Here is a 26,757-nt window from a genome sequence, read left to right on the forward strand (position 1 = left end):
CCTTATGGCCCATTTATTTCTCTCCAGTGAGCGCTCGACAACAATGTCCAGCAATATAACTACACTGTACACTTTATGGATGACCCATGCGTTATATTCGAAAATAAATAGTCTATTTGTCGGAATTTTAATGATATTTGGAATAGCTCGACAGATATTTCTAAAACAGACAGTATAATTGAGAAAGATTAAAAAAAGGAAATGTTACTAACTACCCAATCCATTTGACTCTAACAATAGTTGATGTAACAATTCCATAAAGTAATAGGAGCACTCTCTTTATTTCATTTCATTTGCATAATAGCAAAGATTGATTTATTTCAACAATAACTAACTTACAAAGTAGCTTTTCAATAATGACTTCTATTAAAATAAAGCGTTTTAATTTTTTCTACACTTGCCTGGCCCTCCTATCGAACTACATCCTACAATAGACCGTTTCAAATTATTTGCTAATTTTAACGCATCGCTGGTCGTCTTTTCCTTTCTGATTTAAGAAACTTAAAATCATCGAGAATGCAATGCTCATTAGCAATTGTCTGCAAATGTTTCTTCTCCAAGTCTCGGTACAGTTTCTGCTCATTAATAATTCCTTTCTAACTGCTTCCTCCGTGTTGTAATAATAGAAAAACAATCACGTTTTACTGATTCATCCAAGAATTCCTATTTTAATAATTCACAGTTTTATGTGAGAAAGCGCTAAAAAGGACCACACGTATTCGCTGATATTTTAGTGGCAGGATGCACATAGCCTACTGACATCGCTCAGATAATAATAAACACGCCATTGTGAGACGAACATCAAGCAGAAATACCAAATAACGCTCAGAGTCATTATGAAACCCGTAAAAACTCTCTCCGTGTGTGTGCGTGAGAAGCATCCTTGATGGATTTACTGAGAAATAGGCGTCTTTGTATGTTTTCTACTGACAATAAGCTACCCCCAGCGTTGGCCCTTCCTTAAATCTAATTTTAACGTTATTCTGTAATCTAGACAATTAACTGTTGTTTATGTTACTCTCCGTGACCTGTGCTCTTGGCTCATTCCATCTCCATCTTCTTGACTCCTCTTCTCATGCTGCGATGAATCTATCTCTTTTCAACTACGGTGAATTAAAAGACTTTTTAAGCCACAAAAACGAAACGAGAAAAAAAAATGATTTAATGAAAAGCTCGCTGAGTGAACGCTATTTAGGATAAACTTAGGTTCTCTGTAATAGAATTGAATAAAACTTACACGAAATCGCTTTCATTAATTTATTTACGAGCAATATACACTTATTATAATTTCAAGGAGCGTTTAATAATTTTATTATGCCAGGTCTATTTGCTTTTACAGATATGCTGCTGATATTCTAATAGAATTTATTTAAATGACAGACCCGTAATACATTTTGAATTTTCTTTTGTTATAAACATTACTTTAAGTAGTGGTCAGAGCCGGTTTACCTTACCTAATGTTTAGAAAACTAGGAAACTGATCTCATATTGTGGAGGTACCTTTACAAAGAGTTTCTTTGGTATTGCACTAATCTAAAATGCACTGCTACAGTCGGGAAGTTGATTGCTCCTTTATTTGCCGGGCGCCTCCGTAGCCAGGTGGGCAGGAGCAGCAGTGCGTAGCACACGCTTCTTGATTAGACCGGGGTTCGAGCCCATGACCACCAAATACGGAGGAAGCGGAAAGGTCAGGGAATGATCACCGTATATCCCGGGAGCAATATGGCCTTAGTTGCTAATGCTCCTAAACAAACAACTTTATTTGCCACTAAGTGAAATAAGTGTTTGCGCTGCCCAGACCACTAGAATCTTGGTAGCAGCTTATTGTAAAGCACAAGAGAATCAGATCATTCCAGCCATTCCGAATCAAATTCCATTAAATTGTCAACGGTAGATAAACACTTATAATTTGAATTTGGTTTACGTGAATTGAAATCACCCTCTGTATTGAATGGCCTCATCATCTCATGTGTTTCTCTTCTATGCTGGCCCCAAGACTCGTCTAAATACACCTAGTTTATTGTCTAACATGCACTCTGTATAAAAGCCTGAATATATTCAGACCACCAGGCAACTGTTTCCTGGTGCCCGTCCCAGGCAAGTTTTCTAACCTAGGTCTGCTATATCTCTTATTTTGCGAATTGGCGCTAATCCCGCACCCACCTGAGATAGCACACAAGTTGGTGCCAGCATCCCGCACTCAGGCCGCCCAAACCTGAGTGCCAATTGAATGGCCTCGAATGAAGACTCTGAAAAACTGCACTGCTCTACAAAATTAACAGAACAAAATGTTTTTCATGAATATTTTATTGTGAACAGTGTCGTCGAAGGAGAATATTTGATATAATAGGCATCCTGGGGTGAAAATTCCAAGTATTCAATAGAAATCGATCTACCGCCTTACAGAGCCGCACATTATGCAAATTTTCATGCCTATAAAAACTCTCCAGTACTCAGGATAGCAAGTCATCACCGTCCCTCCAACATTAGAGAAAGGGACACTTACGGTGGAGCCGATGTTCTCGTGTGGGGGCGGAATAATGATCAACGGCCGAACCTCTACTCATGTTTTTAGGGGTTCCGTAACTGCGCAGAGGTACCGAAATAGGTCCTCGAACCTTATATGCGACTTTTTAGGGGTGCGGTTGGCTCAAATTTTCTTTTCATGTACGACAATACCACAGCACATAGAGCTAAAGTGGTGGAGGAATTTGAGATATGCGTGAGCTCTCATTCCAAGTCGCCACCAGGGCTTTCGCCCATATACGACTTGGTTCTCATTCATGTTTCATCAACTCCACTATTTTATTAGGTTAAATTTCAAAACACAAAGACCTAACTGGTCAACACAAAAGACAAAACAAAGTTAATTTAATCGACTATTTGGCTTCGCAGCGGGGACGGTCCAATCACACCGCCACCACGAGGAGGTAGGTCGTTACTACTAACTGGGTATCGCCCTTCTACAAAAAGCAACTTTAACAAAATCAACAAAGTAACCGTAATTTGTTTATTGACAAAAAGCTCCTCCAACAGACGGAGAGAACGAGTGTCCCTCGCTCCGGTCTCGCTCTTATATCCATATATAAAGGACAATACAGCACCATGTGGAGACCGGTCTCCGGCTCTCCGCAAGCACATAGCTCCATCGGAGACAACCCCAACCGGAACAACCTCGACTTCAGGCCATGTCCCGTGAGGACAGAACATGTCACCAGCCCAAACTGGAGCCAAGAACGTCTTCCTCAGTTCATAGTATGAACAGAAGGCATTAAAGTGTACAAATTATGACCTTTCTCAAAATTGGTCCATTGGGTCTGCCATATGGCCTCCAATTCATCATTGATTCGCCTTCGTTTGAATGGTAAAACAGGCGGTCCAACAGTCCGCCCCCACTGGGCACGACCGAACGCCGAATCTGTCGGGGGATTCCCCCTCTTAAATGCATAATACAACGAGTATTAGGTATGTTGAGGGTCTAACGGTTCCTGGGATTTCTCCCATCTCCGCGTATGTTCTCTGTATCGGTCAAGCCAGAGATTTAAAAGTGTGTGGGATATGTACTATGTAGTACCCATTGTTCATCCGGCCTGTTAGCTGCCGGGCCCCTAGTGGGGCCCGACGTTACCAATACCAGCCACGAGGAGGCCAGCCGGGTGTTACCAGTGATTGAAACAGTACTCTGGCAGGTCCTGCCACCTACTTTCCGGATTTCAGTGGCTAGGACCAAAATAAATAAAATATAAATTAGAAAAATAAATAGTCGCGAGGATGTTTTATTGCGTATTTGGGGTTTTGCTTTAGGAGCACTGTTCGGGGTTTTACGCTGAAGGTCTTGATAAAGCCTAATTGGGTCGGGCAAGAATTTTGGTGTGCTTAGAATTTTGATGTAGGGCTAATCGCTGTGTGAGATGACAGATTTGGGTGGGGAGACAAAAGGCTGGGGGGTGAAATAGGAAGCAGAGGGGTCGATAGGGAAGGTGACCCCCCGTTTTTCAGTGGGGCATGCCCATGCCTCACCAGAGGGAAATAGTGTTGGCGAGGGGGAAGGGGGCGTGTGTCTCTCCCCCCACCATGGATTAGGGTTTTAAAGAAATCTCGCAGGTGCGAGATTTGATAGCCAGATGGCACTCTAGTTCTGATATCATTCCATTTTTCATCATTTTCAGGAACTTCGTTGTGGCGCGCTTGTATCAAGTCAGTGATGGTTGGCCGCAGGATTCTTGCTTTGGTCTCTCCCAGGAGAAGTAGCCCTGCGCAGGTCTCTTGAGTTTCAAATGGCGTGTCTATTTCTTCATGCTGAGATTTTATTCTTTTGCTCTTGCTCTGACTCTTCTGTGTCTCTCCTTTATTTTTACTTCGTCCATGACATTTGGTTTTTGATATATCTATTGGGTGTTATTGTCCTCCCGAGGATCAGGTTGCATTGAGATAATTGTTTTCCTTCTTGTGAATAACTGTATTGCGAAGTTAGTTAGTGCTGTGTACTCTTCCTGAGTGTCCAATAGTCGAGACTCTTGGTGAATTGGGTTATACTGAATTCTTACAATAAGTCTTGCTCTTATATCTTCATAGTGGTCGCAGTCATGCATGACGTGACTCCAAGTCTCTGGTTCTCCACATGGACAGTTCCTGTCTTCTATTATGCCCATTGTGTTTAGTTTATCTCTGAACGGGCCGTGGCCTGTTAATAAGTAGGTAGTGTTGAGGCCCGGGTATATCCATGCTGGTGCTTTTGGGTACATTTTTGTTACAAGGGGAAGAAATTTGTGGGTTATTGCTCCTTTGGTGGTTTCATTCCACCTTGTCTGCCAAATATGAGTTAGGTGTGCATCAATTCTTTTTTGCTCCTGCTTCCAATCATTGGTAACATTGAGGGTTAAGCCGTTAGTTGTGATTGGTATTGCCTTTTTGTAATAATACATTAATCCAGTTCGTACTACCTCTAAGTCAAGGGGCAGTGCACCAGCAATGACCTGAAGCGCTGCCGTACTAGTTGTATTTCTTGCCCTAGTGATGGTGAGTAGTATGTTCCTTTGTATTGTTTCTAATATTTTCCTATTTGTTACTGTGTTAGTCTTCGTCATCCATATAGGTGAGCCGTAGATAATTACTGGTATAAATAAGGCTTTATAATATAAGGAGAGGGTCCTCTTGTTTAGTCCCCAGTCCTTTCGCGTTATTTTTATTATGAGTCCTGTATATTTGCGTATTTTCCTCCTGAGGTAATTTAGATGGGGTTTAAATGAGAGATTGCTATCTATAATTATCCCTAGATACTTTATCTGGTTGGTTAGTCTGACAGTGGTACCTTCTATTTTGATTTGTGGCGGCCGGTTTAATTTAAGCTTTCCTCTAAGAAGAACGGAGCTGGTCTTTTCCGGTGCTATTTTCAGATTGTTTATTTTGGCCCACTCCTGTAGGGTTTGCAGTGCTTTGTTTGCTTGCTTTTCCAGATTTGCTCGTGAGTCCGCTGCTGTGGATAAGACCAAATCATCAGCAAAGGCCTGTGCCTCCACATCGCCCAGGTCCTTGCAGAGAAAGTCATCTAGAACAATGTTCCACAGGAGTGGCCCCAGGACCGATCCCTGGGAGCAGCCCCTGCGGACAAGACGGGTGAGGCTAGCATAAGGTGTTAGGATCTGCACTTCCCTGTTCGTGAGATAGGATTTTAGGCTGTCATAAAGATTTTGTGGCAAAGATGCAGCACGGAGCCTTGCCATGACGCTCGGCCACCAGAGGGTGTCGAACGCCCCAGCAAAGTCCACTGCAATCACTAGAAAATACTTGTTGGTGCATTGTGTGGCTTTGTTGAGAAGATCCAGAATTGCATCTGTGGTTGAAGAACCCTGTTTAAAGCCATATTGTTTTGTACTGCTGAGATTTGCTTCTGTGTAGTAGTGTTCGATTCTCTTGTACAATAGCCTTTCGTAAATCTTGCTAACTGTCGATAACAGGGCTATCGGTCTATACGATGCTGGTAACTCCAGTGGTTTTGTTGGGCTTTTTGGTATCAATTTTAGTATGGCTGTTTTCCATTGAGTTGGGAAGTGGCCTTGTGCCAAGCAGCAGTTATAGAGTCGCAGAAGGAGTTGGGGAACATATTCTGCTGTCTTTTTAATCATTTCTGGTTCGATTAGATCTGAACCTGGACATCGCTTGTTTTTTGTTCTGCTTGTAGCCTCTTGTATCTCTTCAAGAATAAATGGTGGTTCTCTTTGAGTGTTTGCATATTGCGCGTTTGTTTGGCATATTTCTGTCTGCTCCAATGTCATCTCTGTTGGCGGTTCCTGTATGATTGTTGCAAGAATATTTGTTACTGAGTCTTTCCAGGTTGTGGTCATAGTGCCTTGCGGGGTTTTGGTTGCCGTTGTCACTTCACCTCTGGGCAGCCTGCTGGTTGTGATTTTGTACACCACCCCCCAGGGATAAGTATTTCCTGTTGTTTGGACAGAGTTATGCCAACTTTCCCTTTTGCTCTTTTTGATTTTGTCTGTATACTGGTTTCTGAGTTGACGATATCGATTTCTCAATTCCTCAACTTCCGCTGCCAGCGACGTTCTTCTTGCCCTTTGGAATTCTTTTCGTTTCGCTTGTACTATCTTTCTCAGTCTTTGGAGCTCTGGTGTCCACCATGGTGTTTCTCTGGTTTTGGGTACTCTTTAATACAACGAGTATCGTGCCACGACCAACTCAGCCGACATTTTACCAGCGAGCACATAAAGTGCATCAGTGGCCGCGGTCCTACAAGCTCTGGTGACGCCGAGCAGACATTAAGATCTTGCGGACATGTGTGAATGCTCAAATTTTCTTTTTATGCACGACAAAGCCGCTGCACATAGAGCTCAAGTGGTGGAAGAACCTTGAACCTTGAAGATATCCGACGACTACCGTGGCCAGCACGATCACTAGACTTAACGCCCTTTACCGTCGCATTGCACGCCGACAGCCAAATGTTCAATCACTTGGTGAGCTGAGGTCTGCGCTGGTAGAAGAATGGGATTTTTTGCCACAGAATCTTATAGACACCCTTATATCGAGCATGGTTCACCGCTGTCAGGCCTGTTTAGCTGTTGGAGGGGGATCATACGCCGTGCTGATGTAATGTGACCTTTTTAGTAATTCTTATACAACCCCTTAAATGCCCCTTATCCGAAGTTTCTCGCTATCTCATTTCATCGTTATTCTATGGTACACCACCATACCAAATTTTGTCCCACTTAACTGCAAGCTGCACGAGTTACAAATCGTTTTATACGTGTTATATTAATTTTGTCGAGCAGTGTATTAGAGGCGCTGCCTGCTAAGTAACAGCTTGTATAGTAACATTGTTATATTGATACACTTTAGTGTTTCATGATACCAGACGTTTAATTTTTTTTATGAAGTACTTGAGTTTAACTAATTAAAATATTTTTAAAAATATGTACAGTCAAAAAACTTGCCTTCACTTAAAAGAGTTAACTGAATTGTTTTGAAATTGCATGTCGGTACCTTGTCATGGTATTATACGTTGGCTTTCCACATTAAAAAAAAAAAAAATCTTTTGTTCTGATGTTTCCATAATTTATTACTTATGTGTATACAAAATATAATAAATCGATCTAGACATTTAGAGTGAGCAGTTTTTCTGATAGAACACTGACTGTACTTCACAAAGCTTATTTTTCTAATTTTTAACTAAAATTGAGGTGACCTTTGATCCTGTCTTTGCAGACCGCTGGCACTGGTATGAGCAAGCCAAAAATCAGCTTTTCCGTAATATGAAAGACGACCGTAACTACAACGTGGCTAAAAATCTCATTCTATTCATTGGTGATGGCATGGGTATTACTACTGTGACAACAAGCCGAATCCTCAAAGGTCAAAAGCAAGGTCAGACTGGCGAAGAAGGAGATTTGGCGTTTGACAAATTTGAATACGTGGCATTATCTAAGGTAAGATAAGTTCCTAGTAAATTTAAACATGTTCAACGCACTCTAGTGTGAATAAAACGCAGAAATTAATAAAGTTCAGGATGATGGGGAGGGTAGGATAAATCCACCCACTGGGGGGAAAAGAGAAATGAAATCAGCTGTAGCGAAACTGTCTGTTACTAGTTGGTTTCGTTGTACTGATTTTAGTCCCTAATTTAATTTGGGTTGGTAACTATATGTCATCTGCATGACATATAGTTTAGAGGTTATTTTACTAAATGCAGGGAATTGCATCTTCTTAACTACAGTACAGTAATAAACTAATTTTTTTTACTTTAATAAAGTGTTTTCGTGAAATTTAAGCGACTGTAAATTCGGTAAAATGTATAAAGAAACAATACACTGAAGCCTCTTAGCCTTAATTGCTTTGGTAGAAAAACAAACAACAATCATTCCGGTAATTTGCAGAAAGAGACCCGTTTGGGGGCGGTGGTTTAAATAGTCTGGGCTAAAATTACTCTCTCGACTTGAGTTCCTAGATCCTTCAGTTGACCCTTTTTCAAGAGCAATTGGTCCACATTTTTTTAAATGAACGATAACGCATGCCCTCACAGAGCTAGCTCTTCTTTTGAGCCAGTACTTTCAAAGGAAGAGTATAGCCCATATGGAATGGTCGGCCAGATTCCCAGACTTTCCAATATATAATGCCTGGGATGCGCTAGATAGAAGGGTTGCTATCACGGACTCAGAAAATAATTCACTAATTCTGCGTCAGCCCTTAATCAGGAATGGAAATTGATACTTCAAATACCACTTATTAGAGTCTCTTTCTCAATATGAGGAATCAATGTCTGTATTACAACCCACAAAGAAGACAGGCCTTATTAAAGTATTTTACATGGGTTATTCGTTCTTTATGAAACATTTCAGCCGTTCATGAACAAATTTTTATATCTGTAATTTCACATCGAAAGAAAAATGTCTTGCCTTTGTTCGTTATTAAGGATTTTGATTTATTTACATTTTTACGTTTGTTGCTTAACTTTTGAGCACATATACTTCTTGCAGACTTAAAATTTGATTCTGCTAATATGTAAACGTGAATATAGCTAATTCTACCTATCACTTAATATCCTGGACGTTTTTGCACAGCCATAATCGTTATTCATAATGTGACTAAAATTCCCCATACATAATAGAGTGATTGCGAAATTATTTGTTGTGCAAATAAAAGAGATCATCTTGATTTCAGATGAAAGTGATAATCGTAATGAACAGAAAACAATTTCATCATTTTCTAAGTGGCTACGAGGACCAAAGATACGTTCCAGTATTGTCCATTATTAGCCCCATTCTAAATTCTCACAAGAAAAATTTCTTGTTTACGACTGTAGTTAATAATGACTAATTGTATCGCATTTAAATAAGACTTTAAATGAACGTGAAGATGAGGCATCCTTTTCTAAGCATGTATAAACGAGAAAGTTTTAAAAAAATATTTTAATTGCCGATTCGTGTCCGTATGCAGTGTCTTAAGTAAAAACACTCCGACACTTCATTATCTTACTGAAATTTAAAAAAAATGTCCGAAGAGCGGAATTTTGTAGTGTGTTGAGTAACCAGAACTACAAAAAGAATTCTAATTAAGAATCTTCTTGAAAAATAGAGGGAACATTTAAAAAAATCACCCAGATACGGGCTTTAAAGCAAAAGGAGCTATCTTAGTCTGGTGGTTTCTTTTGCAGCCAATTATCATTATCAAGAAAGCGTGCTTAGAGGAGCTTCCTGTAGCTGCAAAAAAGAAAAAGAAAAAAGAAAGAAACTAAGCTCATTCAAAGAAGCCACAAAACAAACCAGGTAAGAAGGTAGTCCGTCTTTTCCTCACAACATCAGACATTGCTGTTAATTGCTGATTAAAACACCATGCTAAGCTACAAAAAAAGAGAAATAGCACGCCACTTCCAGAAACGAACTTTTTAACATTGATTTGTTTATTTTCGTTTAACAAAAAATGGGAGTTTTAATGGAAAGAATGGTACTGGTAGAGAATTCAGAGACAACCGCATCTCGAATTCTAACCTCCTCCTCCGTATATCAGTCTATTTGGAATTTTGTCAAATAGAATAAGATAACTAATAAGATATTTTATTGAATAATAGACTAATATTTTAACATTTGCTTTTTAACTGAAGCTTTTTAAAAATTAAATATTAATTCTTTATCTTTTAAGTTTCCAAAAATGCTATTTTAAAATTGCAGTGAACCTTCAGCATCTTCAATCTTTGTTGCTTAAAATAAGTACACAGTAGATCGTACAATGAGAATTTTTTACCGCCAATACAGACTGGGTACGCTAGCCCTTAACAATTTCATCATATACAGGGTGTCTCAAAAATATTGGTACAAACGTTTAGGGTAGGTAGGTAACATCTAAAGGAATGTGAATCGCATAGGAACCCATAACCGGAAACGTCACGGGAAAGTAGTAGCAGAGGCACAAGAAGCAGAAATGACACAAGACAGTAATTAGTGGCAAGCATTTATTTGACATAATATTAACAATGGAGTACGACATGGATGCATTCCATGATGTTACAACAGATGCTCGAAGGTTCCACCATGAGACGCGATACATGCGTGACACTGACGCAGCATGGATTGGCGGACACGGTCGAACACACCTGGAGTTTATTTGATCTCGTCTGCGCTGCTGCGTTAGCAGCAGCGCAGACGAGATCTCTTTCCGTCTCCACAGGCGATTCATACTCGATAGATTTGAGGGCCATACACAGAAAGAAATCAAGGCTCGATAAATCAGGTGAGCGTGGGGGCCAGGCAACGAGTCCACCACGGCCAATCCATCGACGCCCAAAACGCCTGTTCAAATGGTCACGAACACACCTTCCATAATAGGCAGGCGGCCCGTCATGTTTAAACCAAATGTTGCGTCTCACATTTGCTGGAACATCGTCAAGTAACCCTGGTAGAATTTGTTCAAGAAAGATCCGATATTTAGCGGAGTTCATGCGGGATGGTAACAGGTATGAGCCGACTAAGCAGTCACCGACCATACCTGCCCACACATTTATTGCGAAGAGATGTTGTGCCGCATGGGGGCGCACACCGTGTGGGTTGTCGTGAGCCCACACGTGAGCATTGTGCTGATTGAATAAGCCTTCCCGAGTGAAATAAGCCTGATCCGTGAACAAAATATTGGCTGGAAAATTCAAGTCTTGAACACTTTCTTGGAGAAACCACTGCGCAAAAGCCACACGTGCAGGATGATTTTGGGGGAGCAGTAACTGAACCCTTTGGAGATGAAAGGGATGTAAGGAATCGTCGTGCCAGACACGCTGTACACTTCAACGAGACACTCCTAATGCAGAGGCAACGGCACGTGTGCTGGAAGTAGGATTATTCTGGACGGCATTCAACACACTTTCTTCCATGGCGGGAGTTCGCGTCGAACGTGGTCTGCTCGCACTACTCCTGTTATCTCTAAATGACCCATAATCGCACAAATTTTGATGCACACACGCAAACAAACGGTGGTCCGGTACATGTCTGTCTGGGAAGCGTTTTCCATAAATTCATTGAGCGGCTCGTCCATTGCCCTCTGCCAGCTCACAGTTCGTGTATCGATGCATGCTCTCCGTGCGGCGGCGACTGCTTAAATGAGTAAACCAGAAATTTTCCCTCTCGCGAACTGATGAACAACGGCGTGAACCGACTTACGGTAACGTTTCCGGTTATGGGTTCCTATGCGATTCACATTCCTTGAGATGTTACCTACCTCCCCTAAACGTTTGTACCAATATTTTTGAGACACCCTGTATACTAAATATAAAAAACTTTAATCTTTATTTTGAAAATTTTTCACCAAAATTTTGAAATTTTTTCTAATGATTAAGATTTCCACACCGACTGGAAAAGATCCCGGTTCGAATCCCGTCAATATCCTATGGCCTTTTTTCACTCCGTGGCTGAATCGGATATCAAGGTCCTTCCTCCCCCCGCCTCCGGGAAAGTCGAAGTTGGCGTTTTAGTCCAGCAAAACAAGCAAACCGACCAGAGAACATAAGCAGTTTACAGACATAATACACACAATTAAATGGTAACGTTCGGGTGCCCCTAATATGACCGTTATTGATGATTATAATTAAAAGCTTTCTTCGTTCACATTTAACTTTAAATCATTTTAAATTTTAAACTAAATGTCTATTTATAATTTTATATTATTGTTATGAATGGATATTATTAGGAGGGATAATATTTTGGTTTTAAGTATTTGATTGTATGGATTGGCTGATGACGGGAAGGAGCAACCCTTAGGATGAAAGAGACCATCGGAAAAGCGAAATCGTCTTGTCTTTTGTTCTTTCCAGGAAAGTTATTAATCAAACGCTCAGAAATTTATGATGATGAAAATAATGCATTTTCCAAAAAGGTTCAACTGAATTCAGTAAAATCGTTTAAACGAGACTGTTAGTCGCATACAGTTCTAAAGGGAGAGTTGAGAGGATAATTCAGGATTTTAGGCAGCATTACCTTTTACTAAACGTCGAACGAACAAACACTGGCTTTCATAATGTGCTCCCCCCCCTCCCTTCTTCCACCACAGATATTTCGAAGATACTAATGGGATTTTTAAATTTGTTCTCTATGGACGTAAGGAAAATTTCTGGTAACACCAGTAGCTAGTTTCAAGTTCGCTTGTACAGGATGGTTGTCCTTTCCGCTTTCAAGAATTTATAACTCAAACTATAGGTCACATCATAAAATGGTTTTACATGTGGGATTTTTTAAACAGTAATATAAGTTCGAAATTTGACCACCAGTAGTCTAAGTGGCTTATTCACTCGTTTAAATAAAAATGAATGACGCTGGAATCAGAAAATTCGTGTTTGCTCGTCGTGGTCTTATTCTTTGTTGCCAAGATAAAAGGCTTGAATCTGTAGCCTTAATTTTAGTAACCGAGTGCGGTTCAAGTTCATTTAAAATATCGCCTAAACGTAAAGAAAGCACTTTTAATTGAACTTTGTTACAATAATGGCGACAGTGTTATCGCAGAACTACAGAGTGTATCAAAGACAGAAAAATATCTCATAGCCTCCTTTTTCCAGAACTGTATTAAATATTGTATAATCAGTTCAATTCCACCAAACAATTTTGACACATACACACACTGTAAAATGTGTTCCAGTATACACAGATGACTCAAATAGAAACCCAAGTAGGGATAGCCGCAGTTTTCCGAATATCACATTAACCCAACTGAATGCAGTATATACACTGCAAAACTTGCAGCAATAAAAATGGCCATATAACACAAAGTCCACTAATATACAACCGAAAACTATAACAGGTACCGTGTTTCTAATGGTAAGAGGCATCCCCTTGGATACCTCTCATCCAATCCCTTGTGAAATCCTATATTCATTAACTGCCCTCTTAAAAGAAGAAGAGACGTACACTTATGCTAGATGCCAAAGCAGTTAGAAATTCCAAGCAGCGAATTGGCAGATAATGTCACAAAATCAATTGCCACTCCACCTGACAGCAGACAAAATATAACGTACCAAAACTATGCACAGATAATCCGGCGTAGCTGTGTACTCCAGTAGCAACTAAGTTGGGAAGATCAAAAAGACAACAAACTGAAACATATAAAACCAGTTTTCAACCATTCCCATCAGACTTCAGAAAAAACAGGAAGAAATAAGTTTTACTTGCTCTCCTGAAAACGCACGAATATTACTCTTGCTGTCTACTATGAGGCTCCTCAGTGTCCTAGATATAACACACTGCTTACCATATAGTTCATCTTTGTGGACTGCCCTAGTCATGCACAAGAATGCCAGATGAGTATCAATCGCTTACATTTGGATCAGCCTTTGGTGACTTTATCCTTGTCTAAAACTCGCCGTTTTATCTTCCACCATAAGCACGACGCACAATAGCGGTGGTTGCCGATGCGCTGGTGAAACTCGAATGAAACAACAATTATGATGTGTTTCGAAGAAACACATTACAATTGTTGTTTGTACCTAACTCCTAAGCCTAGAAGTGGTCGTCCGTTATCCTCACAAGAAGTGATTTAAAGAATCGATTGAGTGCAACAATTCTTTCAGATTAGGACGAATTCCATCAGAAATTTTGAAGGTAGCTGTGGAGTAAACAATTTTCCGTCGTGATTGCTATTAGAAAATAATGATGGGCACGAGGAGTGTTGATGGTGGTCAATTTCGGATTAAGTTTTTGTCGTTTGAAAAATTCCACATGTATGGATTTCAGTGAAGAAACCGGTTTTTTTCCCTTCGATACACCCTTATAGTTTCTAAGTTATTAATTTTTAAAAGTGGTCAAGAATTTATAACCACCTTCTACGATGGTAAGTCAAATTAAAAAGAGATTTCGATTATCCACTCGTGTAAATTTAAAGACTGATGCTTCTGCTGAACAGTGTGGAACTTTGGGATTGTTCCAAACTTCAAAGTTTGGGAACTTTGAAGAGAAATAAGAGAACGGGAACAATATTGCTTTCACATTGATGAGTACGTTCAACTGCGCAACGAAGTGTTGTTCAGTTTCTTATGGCAGAGGGCGTCTCTACAGCAGAAATTCACCAGCGTATGGAAAAGGTGTACATCGATAAGTGTCTGACCTTTACGAATGAAAAAAAAAATCGTTGCCATAAAGGACGAAAAACTGTAGAAGATAACCTTCACCCAGGACACATTCACATAGCTGTCACAGAAGTAAATGTTGTCTTGGCATACAACGTCATCAAAGCGGATTGGTGTGAAACAGTTGTAACCAGGGAGCTGGATCGTTCATGCCTGTGTCTACACCATAATCCACAGATTGCAGAAAGGTTTGTGCGAAATTCAAGGTTTTGGCAAGCACTGGGAAGTTGATGGTATTCTTCGACTCACAGGGACTGCTGGTGTGCCATTTTACATGTAGAGGTGAAATACTCAACTGACAAAATTATATACATGAATCCTCAAAGTTGAATGCGACGTTTTGTCAATTACAAGAGACCTGAACATTCGATTGACTGCTTCATTTTATTACACGAGAATGCACGACCATACGCGCCCCAAAACGCTTTGGCAACGATCTAGAAACTGCACCGAAAGATAATTAGGCCTCCTTCGTACAGTCCGATCTTATCGCTTTGCGAGTTCCATGCTTTTGATATAACATGACTTCCATACGTTCTCCCATTTCTATAAATGGAACAGTCCACCCTCCTTCATTGCAGAGAGAAATTCTTAAATGAAGGAGGGTGGGCTGTCTCCCATTTACAAAAACTTGTAAATGGGATTATTAAACTATTTCTGATTATTTAATTCTTAACTGTTCGCATAATTCTGTGAGAATGTTAATTTTATTTATACTCGATGTTTCAGTTTTCATTTCTGTTTCTAATTGCAATTATTAATTTTCACATTAAAAAAACAGCTCTTATCCATTACATTAGCTTAACAATTGATAACAGTTAGTCAACTGCATGTCTTAGTGCATCTCAACTGTAACATAAACTCTGAAAAAAATGCTGATATTGCAACATTCAACCCAGAAGAGACTCACTTTCCAAAATTCCTTCAGATCTTTTCTCCCAGCCAAAATGGTAGTATTTTTCTTTGAAATTTAATTAAAATTTTCTGTCCCAACACTTTTGTCTCGAGCTGTTCGCAGCGGGTGTTCCAAGCGCGTGAGATATAATTAAGCACAGCTTCGCGTTCCTTGTTCTTAGGATGCAAAAGGATTACAGCAACACTTAAATCCTTAATAAAGTATCCATTAATTAAGAAAGAATGCAATCATTCTATGGAATTATTAAGCCTTTACTTCCGAGATGGAAAACAACACATTCATTTATTTAATTGCTTGTGTTTGACTGTGACAATTAAGGTTTTGTGTATCTTGTTTGTCTTTCTTGTAGTGTAAATACTATCCGGATGAAGAATCATCTTGCCGTGTTGTAACTGTCTGTCTTCTCAAACGAACCTCGACATCTTAAGGTTTGTTTAGTCTGGAAAACGCCGTTATTTCAGTATTGCACCTTCAGATACACTGAATGGTATTGAATAGTTTTTTTCCATCCTCCTAATTACAATCAGTAGTGCAAATATAGTTTAGAATCAGAGGGCGAAATCCATCGTCTACAAACGGATAATTCATTCTGGTTTTCGGGCGGCTGTTTTTCTGACTGAAATGTTTGACTTTAAAGAAGAAAATGCGACTGAAAATAAACAGTGTAGCACGACGAAGATTTCAAAGAAAGAAATCCAATTAAAAATCTGGTTGGCTTGTAAATGAGTACGTAAAAATCAATGGAAACTTGAAATGTGTTATCTAGGAAGATTTTCAACGAGAAACAGTGCTGGAGCGAAACCGTTTAAATTCGAAAATTAGACCAAAAGTAACTTAAGCGAAGCTATAAATTTACAAGGGGGAATAAAACTGAATAAATGTTTTCTAATTATAAGAGAAATACACAGTTGGCAACCTTCCAGTCGCTATCAAAGGCTGATGTAATCAGCGAACGGATAAACTTAAAAGGAAAATCTCCTGGGGGGGGTCACACATTTTACCGAAGTATCATACAAAATAACTCTACAAAAAATCGTTTGATGAATACGCAATCTCGTTAGAAAAAGTCACTTTCCATAAATTAATATTCCGTAGATAAAGTCAGTAGGAAATTTCACATATCCGCGGTTATCCTACCAAAAAAACGTTGATTACATATGCAAGACTATGGCGAAATAACCTTAAGGCTACAGTTAGATTCGCTGCTTTTTTGAATATCAGGCGAAGTGCCTCTATTTACCACTTTCTTTTCCATATAGCAATAGATAACAGAAATATTCTTCTCTGGATTCGTTCTTAAAGAGGTCGAAGACGATGCGAAATACCGGATCTTCTATGGCCTTCCGCAGAGTTTTTTCTTTCTATGATGTGTTCTTTAACAAGGCTGAATTTCTAGAATCGTTTTACCTTTGACCACATCAGAATTGGTAGATAGCAGCAATGCGACAAAAGTCGCGCAAAATCAGTCTTGTTAACTCTCATTCTCTAGTGGAATCCACGAGTGTCGTGTGCAGAGTACGAAGTTTCCCAGGGATCGGGGAACTTTCAGCTGTTGAGTGTTAAATTCACTTTAATGTTGGGTCTGGAGTGTAAATGATAACAGTAATTTATTATAAGATTAACTCAATTATAGTGACATTTCCTGCATTTTCAGACTGATTATATTATTATAACCCCAGGGGCTCACATCTGGTGAGTATGGGCTTGGCACACCCAGGGTCTTGAGCTGGATATCATCATTCTTCTCTTTCTTGGTGATTCCCTTCTCTCTCTCTCTCTCTCTCTCTCTCTCTCTCTCTCTCTCTCTCTCTCTCTCTCTCACTCTCTCAGGGAAATTCAGACTTTTTTTGGTTGGTGCAGTTGGTAGATAAGATGTAGGTAACACAGTTGGTAGAATTTCCGTCCTCCCCAAACCGGGTGTTAGGACCTGAGTTCGAATCCCATCGATGACGTGAGGAATTTTTATCGGCCTTTTTTTTCACAATATGGCTGAGTTAGAGGGTCTCAGGCGAGGGCAGCATGGTATTTTTCCCCTCCCGGAAACTAGGGTTTTTTTCAACCAGCAAACGAAAAATCGACTCAAAACATATACAATTTACAGACAATATACACGGAGTAATATGGCTGAACAAAATTTGCAATAGAACGCCAGAATCTCTTCACTCCAGCCACAACAGAAGATTCTGTTGTGGCTGGAGTGAAGCCTCCAACACTCACTTCACTTTTGGGCAATAAAACAAATATCTCAAACATTTTTACCTTTCTCACAGATAAATGTATACCACTTCCTTTAGCTAGTCAAAAACCAGTTTTCTGACTCGCGATCTGTAAAGAAATAGCATGCATACTACCATAGGTATGGCGCACTATGGCCACAGATGCCGATGCGCCAAAAAAAAAAAAAAAAAAAATCCCAAACTAACAGCAATATGGCTTTAGTCACTGATGGTCCGAATATAGGTCGAAGATCCCCTATACGCACAAAATGCGCTAGTGTTTACGAAATGCGATATTCTTATGAAATTCGCCTCTGGTTGCAAAAGGATCAGTGGTATACAGAGATCAAAATAAGGAATGCAAGAATGATTCCAAAATAAAACGAGAAACTTAACAGGAAATAGTTGAACATTTTAATAGTTGGTATATCAGTTTCCATCACAAACCGCAGAAATATTTAAAAGAAATTGATATGATAATGATATCCTTCTGAAAGTGTCCCTTTCTCTAAATGTTCTGAGGATGGTTCTGTATTCAACTAGAATCTAAATATGCACACGCGCAGCACTGAAGGCCAAATCTGGACCCATTGGTAAACATTGCTCTTCTTCAATAACGCTGAGTCACGGTGTTTGCAACAAACTGAAAGCTCTGCCGTATATAAGAGTATATAGTAATGCATAGGGCTCGACAAACGCTGTCACCATCGTGACTAATAAATCCGCCTTGGCTAACAGATTTTCAAGTCAATCTAGTGGGTGTGAAGTAGACCTCGGTGCTTTGTTTTCTGATCGCTATGGTCTGCATCTTGCATAGATTGGCATGAATTTCGACAAAGGTTACAATACAATGAAGTCTTACTTCGGACGCTAAATTATCGATAGCGTTATTTCACGGAACGAAACTTATCAGTTGAAGGAACTTTGAAGAAGAATAATAGCCGAACCAATTGTATCTTCGTTAGTATAGGCGAAAATCGAAGTTACGTGGAAAGCATTTCATAATTAGTTTCTTATTCAACATCGATCAGAGAAAAATATCAAAAGATTATTCATTCGTTGAAATAATATGCTATTTAGTATCTTACTCGAGGAGTGGCCGAGAATTTATCGTCTCGTGCTTTTTTCCGTTCATGCTGCTTCGAAACGCTGGTTAACATAGATAAAATCATGTTAATCACGTAGAAAATTTTAAAAGCTTTTAATTTTCACAGAGCTCGATTATCAATAGATCGTTCAGAGATATTGGACAGTCCGATGCTAATAAAACTTTGAGAAGTTAATTAATAATGCCAACTTCTCAAAGCTTGACTATCTGAATTTAAGGCTAATAAGCAAGGTAAACAAATACCATTATTTCATCCCATCACGTGACTCGAGTTTACTCCGCAATGTGTTTCCCAGAAGATATTTATTTTTAGATGTCGGACTCCCACCGCACTTAGCTAGCGAGTAACTTTTGTCAATGGCGCCTAGAACTTGAACAATTTAGAGGCCTGGTAATCCATGATATCCTACCGCATGCAACTTTTACGTACCAAGCAGTTAGATGCCAAGAGCCCTGCGGTAGCACTGGTCAGGGCCTTAACTGAGAGGATATGCTCTCCTGTTGTGTTGAACTGCTAATGACGAAGGTTTCAAGCGGGATATGACCTTGATCTAGGCAAAATTCTAGTTGAATCGTCATCTGCCGTAGCAACTGAGAGGTGAAAGCAACCATACCAAGAAGAAGAAAGAGATGGAAATCTGACTTCCGTGGAATGTTTCACGGAAAGCAGAATGATCTAGTGCAATTTATTCCATTATTCATAAGCATTAAGGCTTCGTCCCAGCGAGAAGAGTTCATAAACATGACATCTTCAATACAGATTCTTCCCCCCCGCACAATGTGATGATTGCTTCTAAATACTGAGCAGTGAATCCATCGTATCTATGGCTTCAACAAATTGTCGCCATGAGGAAACTCGCTGAGTCATAAAAATATTCCGAAATGCATTCCTGTACCATAAAACTCTGATGGCCATTTCTTTGTATGCCTCAAGAACGCGCCTTCATGTGTACTCAGCGTTTTACTACACGCCAACGTGACTCTTCGTCCAGAATACTAGCAGAGCTTGAATTTAAAATCAGCTATACTAACGAAATTTTATATTTCTCTTAGTGTATCATGCAAACAGGAAAACGTTTTGCACACTGGATGTTCATCTCAGAAAACGGTTTTCTCCAAATTTATCAGGATCTTGTAATAACTATTTTCATGAGTTATTTTCTGAAGGTTCTGTGATGATGGTTCTGGCTATATAGTTCATTTATTATAGTATCTAATAAAATAATCAGATCTGTTCGGTAGTTTACATCAAATTTAATACAAGAAACCGGACAATAGACCCTGTCAGGTTTGATGTATTAAAATGTTAAGCATCACCTGTCCCAATATTTCAGGTTATTCACTAGGATGGAAATCACTAGAATGTTCTTGTTTATACTCCGGCACGACCACCAGGTCAGTAAAGATTACAATAAATTATCAATACAAGTATTAATCGTATTTAGCAGTCACGGGCTTGAACCCCGGTCCACCCAAAGAGCGCGTGCTCCTGCACTCTCGCTACTGATCACTCGGCTACGTCAGGCAGAAGTGGACCGATGGCTGAGTAACCATTATTCACGTGACGCACTTTGATGCTCTCAATATTTACAGTATTCCGTTCTACTTCTTACACCGGAACTCCCATCTGGTGCCCCAAATTGTAGTTAGAAACAACATTTCTGCTGCCCTCAACCAATTTCAATTAAATCCTCGATACAACGATACTCCTGTAGATTAGGTTTGCCTGCAGAGCTGTGCTGCGTTACCAGGAAGCTTATTAAAACCAGTTTCCATGCTGTGTTCTTTCTTTCTTTCTTTTTTTCCCCAATTTGGATATTAGGGTAATTTAAAGATTTAAACAAAAATAAGAATTAATAACTATGCCATGAAAACAAGGAATATAAAATATTTAAGCGGAGTTATAGCTAAAACTATTCAAAGTCGCATTAAAATTCGATTGTGTAGCAGATTCTAATTTAGTTTTTATCGATTGTATCAAAGTACCTTAAAAGAACATTGCAACGATGCTAATACAGGCACACGATTGTACGATGAAAATAGCATTTGCTTGCACTAATGTTGCTTCTCGCTTTGAATTTAATTGACAATGAGGTGCTTACTACACGGTTGAGAAGTAGTTTTGGAACTTAGAGCTTGGAGAAAATTAAACTATACTTTGTCTAAGACGAATAAGAGAGAAAAAAATATAACAGCGAAAATACAGAAATATGAAACGAAAGAAGACTGGGAAAACGGAAATATATGGAGGGATAGTGGGGGCAAATATAAACGCACAGTGAGAAATTCAAAAAGGATACACGAAGGGAACAAGAGAAATTAAGAGACGAATGGAGGAAATGTGAAAACAAGGAAGCAGAAAAAAATTATGACACGAATGAGGGGGGAAAAAAAGGAAACAAATATAGTAATCTTCTTATCAATTAATTACTAAGATTATAACTTTATTGAACATTTAATAAAACTCTGTAATTTTACATTTACTAAACTTAATTGTTCAGTGTAATTACAGCCGCATAATATTTATTATTGTTCTCCCATATATTTTAAAGTCTCTCCCACAAGCGATACCACAAGTTCACGAGTCTTGCAAAACAACACGCACGAAGCGTGCAAGGAATGTCTAAAGTTTCCAATATTGCATTAAAACCACGTTTAATCTATGAATTTCTTTTTTCTTTCCATATAAACAAACTTTATGGAAAAAGAAATAATAGTTACAAGGTTTTTGTTAGTCCGATTTTAATGAAATTTCGGTCACCTCGACAAGCATTTCTAAAAGAACTAAATATAAAATTTCGTGAAAATCGGTCCACTGGGAGTCAGGTTGTTACGTGCGAATGGAGGACGTGATGAAGACAAGAGACTCTTATGTATATGCGAGCGAACGCATCTAAAAGAATACAGAGAGCGAATGAAAAAAAAAAAAAATATATATATATATTTAAAGAGATATAAAAAGAATGAAAGAAGGTTTACCACATAGAAAACGACAGAGAAGGAAGAAAAGTTATGGAAGAGAAAAGCAGGGAAAGAAAGACCAAGTACAAAAGTGGGGAGAGGGGAAGAGAGAGAGAGAACAGTGTGGAAAGAAAGACATTTTGATTACCAGGGCCGCGAAAGCGGTTGCGAATATTGCTAGCAGATGTGTGTGGCTTTCTGCAGCTACGGATTCTCTACAAACGTGGTGGAGAAATAAAACATTTCACTCCTGTTGGTATCGAAATAGAAAACTAAAGTCTTGACACTTTCTCCGCATTTGCAAATCCACAAGGTTTCGAAGGGTGAAGAACTGCCAGCAAAGAATTTCGCTATGCAAACAAGTGTCTCCGAATGGAACAGAAATCTTCAAATCAGACCTACTGAGAAATGAGAAAGCACCGTATTGGACTGGTGGTGGGGTGCAGGGGGAAAGAGAAGACTAATGTTTTTGAAATATCAAGGAAATGCATTCGAACAAAACAGAAACAATAGAAACAGAACTATGTACGGAATTGTTTTTCATGATATTCCTGTCTAAACAAAAGATTAAAAGGAAAATGAATACTGGGAAGACTCCTAAATAGAAATACCACGGAAGTTTGCTGAAAGAGCAACAATATACCAGAAAGAAAATGCACAATGCAAGGACGGTTCATACGATGTATTTAAATTCGTCTTTAATGTTAAATATTTCATATGCAGAGATGAAAAACGAAATCTCATTTGCCACATATTCAAATAACTTCAGGTTGTTTGAGATGTTTTCATTGTGCGCGCGTCTCCATTTCAGTAAATTCTAGTTCGTGTTCTTTTCTTGTATCTACCACATTTTTATTCATCACCCTCCAAATACGTAAACCTAAAATATTGTATTTACTCACAATATAGTCATACTTCAGACTGATTTAATTACTCTAATAATACAAGTTTCTAGATTTTGCAGATCGAATACGGAAATATTTTTGAGAATTCATTTTTCTTACTAAATCTGAAGATTTGAATTTTTTGGAATTAAATTTGAACATTAAAATTTTAGAATGATTATTTAGACTTAATTTAGGATCAGAGTTTTGAGGTTGATGTTTAACTTTAAATTGTGGGATTAAGCTTTGAGATCGAGTATTGAGGTTGATGTTTAGATATTGTTTTCATTTAAGTATTAATTCCTCTTCTTTCACTGATGTTTTAACAGCAATATCAATAATTATTTCTGTTAAATTGCAGTAATTTAAATAAATCAGTTAATTTCTTTAGTTTATTATTCTTTGAATAATGAATTCTACAGTACCCCGGCAGATTCCTACTCAATAGATTCTCGGAAAAACTACACGTGTGTGTGTGTGTGCTACCGATATGCTGAATGAGTCATTGAGTCACTGGTTAATTCGACTAAGTCGAGTCATTTCAAAAAAGATTCTTCAGTCACTTCGAAATAAGAAATCTTTATTGTACTATATTGAACGCATGTTAACCACATTACATAGTTCGTCCATATACAGCAGATACAATATTGCTCGCCACAGCCAGGAGCTAAAATAAGTTATCATTCAGTATAATGCAACCAGTGAGTGAGGAATTTAAGTGAGTCACCGATTAGAGAGTCATTGAAGATCCAAGAGATGCAAAAATCAACCTGCCCGAAGAAAAGTATGCTTTATGGATTGTTCTTGAAGCCGTGCGTTCAGAATGGGCGTATTTTTGTTGTGCCCTTGGGAATTCAGTTTTGTATTCCCAGCAGCAAATCCAACCTTCATGTTGTTTTTTTTTTCTTCTTCTCTACATAATTAATATTTTTTGTGTCGGATCAGGAAGCTTTATGACTTGATCAGTTTATAAATTTGAATGAACATTCACAATTTTTGTATTTTATTTCTTCATGCATCGTAATATAATGCATGGAAAAATGAAGAAAAAATATGGTAATAAAATTACATGTCAATTACGAAAATATAAAAATACAATGCATACACCATAAATACAATATAGTACAATAGAGACAAATACTACAGTAGTTTTAAAAAAGATTTAAACCTTTATTTATATTCGAATCGTAGCCGAGTGATCAGGAGTGGGAATGCAATAGCACACGCCCTTTGGATAAACCGGAGTTCAAGCCCATGACTACTAAATACGGTCGATCTGCCAATCCGCACTGGAACAGCGTGGCATATTAAGGTCCAATTCCCTCAACATGAATCGTTGAGAAGACTTCTATCCTGCAGTGGATTGATAATGACTGCAGTTTACCTTTATATATATATATATATATATATATATATATATATATATATTCGAATTAAAAACAGTGGGCGCATACCTATCTAAAATACCACCACTATGGGACCACTACTACCTAAAAGGGGGAAACCTAAAAAGTTGAAACAGATGCACAAAATGTTTTAGAAGTAGGGGAAACCTCAACTGATCTAATGACGCTACTGATTAAAAAACATGATTTTAGATAATTTGTTACTTGTCAACCTGCTACGCTTTTCATCTATACCTCCTTAAATTTTCGTGTCTTAACAAAATAAGCTGATTATTAATCGCGGTTCTACTTTCAGCAGTGCTGGATTCTCTATAATTTTCTGTTTGAACAAGACTCACCATGGTAAAAATTATATTTCTGCCAAATCCATGTGGATTTGTTCGTCTGTTTTGAAGCCTGAGATGATGTGCTTGGTTCGATGTGGCCATTTTGTTGTTTATCCTTGAGATAGATAACTGAACTCACTAACTTACTAGCCGTTACTTGTATGTACAACATGACCAGTTCCTCCATTTCATTATTCCAAAAGGACAAATAAAGTACAATATTTATCCAAATATTGTAAGTAACTTTGTTGAAACAAAAAATTCATAAGTAATAAATCGCCGAAGTAGCTAGTTATTTGGCAGTAGTGTGGTCTTAAGATATTTTTTCTGCTTGGGTACTGTAGAATAAAACTGATATTTGTGTTATCCTCTAATCAGAAAATGAATGTGAACTTTCAGACTTACAACACCGACAGCCAAGTTGGAGATTCCGGAGCGTGTGCTACTGCTCTTTTGTGTGGTGTCAAAAGCCGATTTGAAACCGTAGGACTTGATGATAGCGGGATTTACGATAAATGCTTAACAAGCTTCACTTCCAGAGTGCCTTGCCTTGCGGACTGGGCACAGCAAGAGGGTAAGTAGCTTTCGTTTCTACAGTTGCTTGATTGGGAGTTTAATTCAGGTGTGAAAGAGTTACGGACACATTTAAGAAAATTGATTTGGTAAATAAGTTACAAGATCTGTTTGAAAAGTAAGATAGCAGATCTTTCTGTGAAAATATATCAACTCACAGAATAACGAAATGACATAATGAAAGTGCATTAATATTCGACGTATATCGCCCAACTCATTCAGGTGTCCTGTCATTTCATGAATGCCTTCGTACCATTTTAGTAAAATTCCGGGATATTCCTACTCAAACTAGGTTTAACTTTGTCATTTAAAGTCATCGCCATCACTTAATCGGTTCCTTAGCAGATTTTTGTTTTATTTTAAACGCCAAAATAGACGAAAGTGAGAAGGGACAAAGTCGGAATTGTGTGGTGTGTGGACAAGCACCCCGCATCCTTAACGCTGTAACCACCTTCATTTTTTTTTCAGGACCTCTCAAGGACAAGCAAGGATTTGAACATCCAAACTTTATAAAATCCCTACTCAGCTTACACCTGAAAAGGTATTCTCCACAATTCCTTGTTTCCTGCAGCATCAAACGGATTCTTTTAACCAAATACTTCAGTATAGAGTCATCGATCATAATATACCTTGTAAATTTCTGAAATGTTTTTCTAATTTTCGCCGTAATATACAGGTTCAGAAACCAGCAATTCCAGCCATAAGTGCTTGAAAGGTACTTGCTTAGTCATTATAAATGTCTTTCGGACTTCTTATGTTTAGAATCTAAGGTACTTAGAAAGCCCAATCTTCCATGAATATTGTATGTGAACGATCCATTTTTGAAACGAAGATTTCCTTTTTTGAACCATTGACAATGCATGGGCATTGATGAAACTATATTTCATACATTATTTAACTATATTCTCCATTGATCTACATTGTCACCAGTCCACTATGTGTCAAAATTAAGCACACCGAAGAGTCGGTGTGCTTAATTTTGATACATACTGCATAGTGATTTCTCCTATTGTCACTCGTTTGGAGAGGGCTGGGTTCGATTCCTGTCTGTGACTGACTGGAGAAATTTCTAAAGGTTTCTTTCGAGAATGTAATTAGCCGATCTCAGGCTGAGAGAGAGTAGGGACTGGCCCCATAAGTTATTCTGCGCTTTTGAGCCTGCACAACATGCAAATCAACCCACGCACACACTTGTACAGTATAACACACAACGACGCAATATGGCCTAAGTCGCTGATGAGCCTGAATCCTTATAATAACAGCCAGCAACACCGAAAAAATACGTATTTTAGTAACCAGTGCAACAGCTCGAAACAGAAAGGAAACTTCTCAGTGATGATTATAAATATATCCTATAAGGTGACACTGCTCAAGTTTATTGTGATGATTGTTAAACATTCATGCTGTCGCTCGGTTGTTCGAAGAACGGGATCAAAATACTTCTATGGTTCCGATAATTCCGAAAATAGGTGTCAAGTGGTGAGCGATATTAAGAGTGAACAAAACTCTTACAATCCGAAAGGAATGGCGCAGTGGACATCGACACGAACTGCTTTTTGGCGGTCGCTGTTGCATTGAGCTGCTTATACGCATGTACAGTAAGTTCACATTGAATTAAATACGCCGATTTCACAGACCAAACATCACACTGGTGCATTCGAAAATATTCCAAAAGAAAGCCATAATAGCCAAATAAAATCCATTACCATACAATGGTAATACGAAACAGAACACGTGAAACATCTAGGATAAATTATTTCTAGAG

General features: G+C 38.7%; 1 protein-coding gene across 2 annotated transcripts in view; it reads left to right on the forward strand.

The window, feature by feature from the left end:
- Positions 1 to 26,757, forward strand: part of LOC150088565 (alkaline phosphatase-like) — a 451,864-nt gene that overhangs the window by 355,755 nt on the left and 69,352 nt on the right. For both annotated transcript variants that reach the window (XM_090370808.1, XM_090370807.1), the window contains exons 2-3: positions 7,717 to 7,937; positions 24,819 to 24,993. In XM_090370808.1, coding sequence (XP_090226934.1) covers positions 7,764 to 7,937; positions 24,819 to 24,993 — 349 coding nt within the window. In that variant the 5' untranslated portion in view covers positions 7,717 to 7,763. The remainder of the gene's footprint in view (positions 1 to 7,716; positions 7,938 to 24,818; positions 24,994 to 26,757) is intronic.

Source organism: Mastigoproctus giganteus, chromosome 3 (genome assembly GCF_048544385.1).
Source record: "Mastigoproctus giganteus isolate SK-2022 chromosome 3, ASM4854438v1, whole genome shotgun sequence".
NCBI lineage: Eukaryota > Metazoa > Arthropoda > Arachnida > Uropygi > Thelyphonidae > Mastigoproctus > Mastigoproctus giganteus.